Source organism: Marmota marmota, unplaced genomic scaffold (assembly GCF_001458135.2).
Source record: "Marmota marmota marmota unplaced genomic scaffold, marMar, whole genome shotgun sequence".
NCBI classification, from domain to species: domain Eukaryota; kingdom Metazoa; phylum Chordata; class Mammalia; order Rodentia; family Sciuridae; genus Marmota; species Marmota marmota.
The window spans coordinates 27523870-27530324 of NW_026000082.1; the positions used below are offsets into that span (position 1 = coordinate 27523870).

Genomic DNA, 6455 nt, shown 5'->3' on the forward strand with positions numbered 1-6455 from the left:
ACTCTCCCCACTGTTTCTGTTGCCCCTACAACCCTGCTTCTCCCCAGGGTGTGTGTGTGTGTGTGTGTGTGTGTGTGTGCGCGCGCGCCACATGCTCTCCTCCCCTGTGACTCTCCTTGCTTCTTTTCACATGGCTGGCTTCCCCTCAAGTTTAAGTATTTGTTTATTGTCCCTGTATAAGTTAGAAGCTTTGGGGCACAGGGAACAAAAAACCAATTTGCAGTGACTAAACAGTCAGGGAAGGAGTTGGCTAATTCAGTGATGCTCAAGGTCAGAGGTTCTCATCTGGCTGCTCTGCCATCCTTGATGTTGGTTTTGTCTTTAGGTTAATTAGCAGGAGGATGCAGAATTTCAAGCAGCCTAGTGGGACTTCATATCATACAAGCAGGGTTTTCTCCTCATAATGTATATTAACTATTGCACTGTGACAAATTATCACAAAACTTAACAGTTTAAAATATTTATTATCTCACAGTTTCTGGGAAGTAGAACTGGTTGGTTCTAGCTCAGGGTCTCTCATGAGGTGACAGTCAAGCTGTTGGCCAGGACTGATGTCATCTGAAGGCTGGCCTAGGCTGGAAGATCTGCTTCCAAGCTTATTCACATGGTTGCTGGCAGAAGGCTTTGGTTTCTTGATATGTGGGCCTCTCTACAAGATTGCTCAGGACTGCAGCTGCCTTCCCCAGGGTGAGTGACCCAAGAGAGAGAGAGCAACCACAACAGGCTTCAGTATCTTTCACAGATTGGTCTCAGAGTGACACACCATTGCTTGTGCAGTATTCTACTGGTATTTTGGCCCCACCCTGGTACAATGTGGTACAACAAAAGGATGTGAATACCAGGAGACATTGGGAGATCATCTTAGAGGGTGGCTGCTACATTGTGCTTCCTTTCAAGTGAGAGAGCCTTTTCCAGAAGCCCCCAAGTGGATTCTCTTCACATTTGTTGGCTGGAATTGTTCATGCCTAATCAATAGCTCACAAGGGACTTGGGGCCATCACTTTTGGCTCACCACAATCATGACTGATCTCTGGGGCATGGATCTGTAAAGCACAGGGTGGGGTCTAGGAGGAAGATGGGTACCTCAACAAATCAGGATTGTGTGGAATGAGGAAGGGGTGACGGCAATGGATGTCGAGTAGGTGGCCCACAATGCCTATGGTGCTTACTGTTAGACTGTAACACACAGGACAGAGGTTACATCTTTTCCTACTACTGCATCTACATTGTGTAGCCTAGGCCTGATGCAGGGTAGATGTGAAAATATTTGTTGAAAGAATGGATAAATGAATGAATTCATGAGCCAACTGAAAGATCATAGAGCAGGGGGTCTAGGATTCGTACCGGCAGGTAGGGAGAGGTATCCCTAGGCCCTAGGCCCCTTCATTTCTTAGAACTCAGGAATCCACCTACTCCCACCCTCACCGCCAGCTCCAAAGATAGACAGGTTTGGCAGAATTATTCTCACTTTATTTCTGGAGAAGTCTGATCAGATGCAATAACACTGATTCCAGGCGAGGGTGGGGGAATGGGTTCCCCTGAAGCAACCAGTATCCTGTGGCCCAAGGTGTCCCCCCATTCCCAGGCCTGGGTTCTCCCTCAGTTACAGTTAAATAGAGAGAGGAAGATCTCCCCAGGGAGCATTGGAAGGAGGGTTTGCCTCCTGCACCTGCCCCCTCCACACAGAGGCATCTGAGCACAAGCTATTTACAGTATTCACATCCACTGTACCCCACCAAACCAAGGCAAATACTACAGATGGCCCTGCCCCAGGGGGGAGGCCAGAGAGGCTGTGAGTGTATGTGTGTGTATGGGGGGTGTCTGCGTGTGTGAGCACACGAATGCACTGAGGGGCAGGGTCTGGTTCCAGCCAAAGAGACATCAGTCTATAAGGTGCAGATTAACAACAGAGAGGACCCACCCCCAGGGGCCCAGGCCACTTCCATCTGTGTTCTGTCTCTTTCTCCTCCAGACATCCTGGTAGATGACGCAGAGGAGCCCTCACAGCCATGTCTGGATCCAAGGCAACCCCTTAAAGGACTTCTAGGGGAAAGGAGGAAGGGTAGAGTCAGGGAAAGCTTGCCTCTTGGGGTCTTCAGGGAGCAGCAGGGAGAGCCTCTTGCAAAGTTCTAAGAAGAGAAGGCAGGGCTGGGGGATCTGGAGAGGGATGCTGGGAGGGTTGGATCTGGGTCCAGGAGCCAGGGGTCCCTACCTGTGACCTGTGGAGGCTGCACCACAGCTTTCTTGAGGAAGGCTTCTGCTTCTGCAAAGGGCAGGATTGCCTCTGGTGTTCGACCCAGACTCTTGTCCCCAGAAGGTCCCTTGGGGGAGAAGCCATTCTCTTGGTGTGCTGGAAGAGGCTGCAGGCCATTTACCAGGGACCCAGGTAGCTCCTTGCTTGGCAGGCTGTGAATGAGGGGGCCCCAGTTAGCACCTTGCCTCCCAGTCCCCAGGCCACCTCCCAGGTCCAGCCTAAGGCTGCCTTCCTGCTCAGGGTCCCTAGGGCTGGGAGCTAGTACCTCCACTGTGGCTCCTGGGGAGCTGGCTCCTCTTTCTGCACAGCTTCCTTCTGCAACCCTGAGGGTCGAGCCTCTACAACTTTCACAGAATCTATGTCAGGGAAGGAATGGTCATTGGCCAGTGGCTGGCAAGTGACGCTGGAGGTTGGGGATAGCAAAAGGGATGGAGATAAGGGGGACAGGGGCTTTACCTGGGTCAGCATTGTTGGCTTTTGCCTCCTTTCTGTCCTGTTTCTGCTTTGAGGAGGAACAGCAGTCAGATCCAAGGGCTATCTGGACCCATCTGACTGTGGTCCTCAAGTCTTCCCATCTGGGCCTCCCCCACAGCCTCCCTCCTTCTGTGGATGCCTTTCACATCCTCCTCCCCTCCTCTCCCCAATCCCTGCTCCCAACCCAGGAATCCTGACCTTGGTTTCAGCAACTTCTGACTTCCGAGTCCTCTTCATTATCTCCTCCAGACGCTGTTTGGAGGCCCCAAACAGTTAGGCCCAAGCCCCGGCCTTATCCTAAACCTCCCACCAACCACCCCCAGCTCATAACAACCCTTTTCAAGCCAGGAATCAGAACTGGCCCCAAGTCCTCATCCCACCCTCTACAACCTCTGGGCTGGGCTCTCTGGTTGCATTCAATTAGCACCACCCAACCCAGATGCAGACCACGCCCAGTACATAGACCACGCCCACGTGAGCCCCAAGGGCTCCCCACACACCTTTCTGCGCTCTTGCCTCTCCTGTTCCTCTCGCTGGAAGTGCTTTTCCCGCTCCAGACGCTGCCTTTCTGCTTCTTCCCGGGACCGGGCTTCGGCCTCCTCTTTCTGCCAAAGACTCCAGTGAGCTTTGGGCACCTGGCTCCTGCCCTCCTCCCTCCCAGGCCTTCCCGCCAGCTGGGGCACCTGCTTCTGCAGCCGCTCTTGCTCCTCCTGCTCCGCCTGCGCCTTCTCTCGGGCCTCCTGCTCCTCCCGCCTCTGGGCCTCGGCCTCTCGCTGTGCCCGGGCCTCGGCCTCCCGCGCCAGCTGCTCCTCCCTCATTCTTCTGAAGGACAGGGAAAATGAGGCTCAGTCTGAGCCTCTTCTCCAGGCCACACAGGGCCCCCTCAGTCCCCGAGGGCACACTCACTTGTCCCTTTCTGCCTGCAGCTTCCGTTCTTGTTCCTCGCGCTCCCGCTGCTCCCGGGCCTGGCGCCTTTTCTCAGCCAGGAGTCGAGTGGCTTCTTCTCGGTCTGTGGTGCCAGCCATGGGTTTGCTAGGGGTCACTGGGGGAGCTGGCGCTGGGGGTGAGGTCAGGACAGCAGTACCTGGAGGGAAGCCAAGACCAGGGAGTCAGCACACATCTGTACAGGCTCCTCTGCCACCCCAGCTTACCCCTGCTTCCTGGACCTCAAAGTAACCCACCCACTGAACTGCTACCATCCACACTGAGTGGCCTGTGTTCTGAGGGCTGAACCTGCTGGGGGCAGTAAATATTTATTTTTTTAGTTTTTTAGGTGGCTACAGTATCTTTAGTTTTTATTTTTATGTGGTGCTGAGGATGGAACCCAGTTTCCCACTTGTGCCAGGCCAGCGCTGTATCACTTGAGTCACAACCCCAGCTCAGCCCCTCTTCTTTTTTTTTTTATTTTATTTTTTATTTTTTTTTAGATATCGGCGGACACAACATCTTTGTATGTGGTGCTGAGGATCGAACCCGGGCCGCACGCATGCCAGGCAAGCGCGCTACCGCTTGAGCCACATCCCAGCCCCTCAGCCCCTCTTCTTGTACCAGTCCCCAGGCATCTCTGGTGGCCCACCCCCCTGACCACCTCCCATGCAGGCAAAGCTGGCTTCCCTGGCTTTCCACTTTCTCTTCATGCCCACCTGCAGGGATCTCTGCTGTGGGTTGCTCCTTCTGGGGCTGGGCAGGGGTGGGCGAGGGCACAGGTGAGGGTGCTGGTGAGGCTGGAGCTGCTGGCTCCTTCTCATCACTTGCCCTGCTCTTGCTCTGGTTCTTGTCCTCTGGCCCTGCTGTGCTGGGGCTCTCCTTTGCCTCCTCCTTCCTCCGAACCCGCCCCTTAGGTGATGCGGTGATGCCTCTGGGGGACGGTGGTTTCGGGGGCAGAGTGTGTCCTGGCCCTGGGCTGGGGCAGGGGGAGGCAGGCCTGTGCCAGGAGGGAGAGGATGGCCGGGCCTTGGACTTGGAGCTGAGAGAAAAGATGAGGGTTAGAACTGGAGGGCAGAGAGTGTTCAAGCATGCACACCACTCTGAGCGTCACTTCCTCATGGAAATGTCCCTCCCCGAGGCTAGGTCAGCACTCCCCACCTATTTGCTCTTACAATACTATATCATTTCCTCTTAGTGCATACTCTCCAGTTTGTAACTGCATATCATTTGTGAGATTTCTTTCTTTCTTTCGTTACTGCAGAGTGAACCCAGGGGTACAAAACCACTGAGCTACATCCAGCCCTTTTTATATTTTATTTAGGAACAGGGCCTCACTAAATTGCTTAGGGCCTCACTAAATTGCTGAGGCTGGAGATCCTCCTGCGTCAGCCTCCCAAGCCACTGGGATTACAGGCCTGTGATACTGCCTTGACTTGTGAGATTTTTTTGATTTATGCCTGTACTCTTGTGTGTATACACACACACACACAAACACACACACACACACACACACATATATATATATATATATATATATATATATATATATATATAAAATCTGTAGATGGACACGATAACTTTATTTATTTTTATGTGGTGCTGAGGATGGAACCCAGTGCCTCATAGGTGCTAGGCAAGTGTTGTACCACAGAGCCACAACCCCAGCCCTAGCCTGTACTCTTTTTTTTTTAATATTTATTTTTACGTTTTAGGTGGACACAATATCTTTATTTTACATTTATGTGGTACTGAGGAAAGAACTCAGTGCCTCATGCATGATAGGCAAGCACTCTACCACTGAGCCTCAACCCCAGCCCCCTTAGCCTGTACTCTTTAAAAAAAAAAAAAAAAATTGTAGTTGTAGATGGACAGCATGCCTTTATTTTATTTGCTTTTTTTCTTGTATGTGGTGCTAATAATTGAACCCAGTGCCTCATGCATGCTAGGTAAGCATTCTGACACTGAGCCCCAGCCCCACCCCAACCCCTCTAGCCTGTACTCTTTTTTTNAGGCAGGAGGATTAGAGTTCAAAGCCAGCCTCAGCAAAAGTGAGGCACTAAGCAATTTACTGAGACCCTGTCTCTAAATAAAATACCAAATAGGGCTGGGGATGGGACTCAGTGGTCGAGCTTAAACCCAGGTACCAAAAAAAAAAAAAAAAAAAAGAAAAGAAAGAAAGAAAGAGGGAGAGAAAGGAAGGAAAAGGAAAAGAGCAAGATAGAGCGAAAAGAGAAAAAGGGAAAGGAGAAAATACAAACTTGCCCTGAAGGGGCTGGGGTGTGGCTCAGCAGTAAAGCAAATAAACAAAATAAAGATACTGAGTCCATGTACAACTAAAAAATATTTTTTTAAAAAGGTATTGTGTTATGTACAACTAAAAAAAAAAAGCCCTCAAGAAACTTTCATTCTAGAGTGCCTGCCCAGCAAGTATTTGTGAATGAATGCGTGTATGCATGGCCTGGGGTGGTGCAGGGCCCGCCCACCACTTGCACCCACCTGAGCTCAGAGGTGGTGCCAGCAGAGAGACGTGGCCGCACAGTTGCAGGTAGCGACTGGCGCTTTTTGAGGCTGCGCTCCCGGGCCAGGGCACTCTTTTCCTTCTCGTTTTCCCTCTCCTTGTCCTTCTTCTCCTTTTTCTGCACCTGGCAGGAAGGGTAGGAGAGAGCGGAGAAGGGGTGCTGAGGTCAGTGCCACTCGTGCTCCTGGGTACAGGCAGCCTGTTCCCACCTGCGCTGCCACTCACCGGAGAGGCCTCTGGCCGACGGCGAACCAGAGCGGGGCTGCCCCCGGCGCTGGGCTT

General features: G+C 52.2%; 1 protein-coding gene across 1 annotated transcript in view; it reads right to left on the reverse strand.

The window, feature by feature from the left end:
• Positions 1–1448: 1448 nt before the first annotated feature.
• Map7d1 (MAP7 domain containing 1) overlaps positions 1449–6455 on the reverse strand; it is a 10377-nt gene continuing 5370 nt past the window's right edge. Inside the window, exons 7-17 of the mRNA XM_015484748.2 lie at positions 6399–6452; positions 6152–6297; positions 4372–4694; positions 3635–3812; positions 3412–3550; positions 3229–3333; positions 2927–2980; positions 2711–2753; positions 2520–2610; positions 2213–2406; positions 1449–2043 (exon numbers count right to left, since the gene is read on the reverse strand). Of these exons, the coding sequence (XP_015340234.1) occupies positions 2033–2043; positions 2213–2406; positions 2520–2610; positions 2711–2753; positions 2927–2980; positions 3229–3333; positions 3412–3550; positions 3635–3812; positions 4372–4694; positions 6152–6297; positions 6399–6452 (1338 nt within the window). The 3' untranslated portion in view covers positions 1449–2032. The remainder of the gene's footprint in view (positions 2044–2212; positions 2407–2519; positions 2611–2710; positions 2754–2926; positions 2981–3228; positions 3334–3411; positions 3551–3634; positions 3813–4371; positions 4695–6151; positions 6298–6398; positions 6453–6455) is intronic.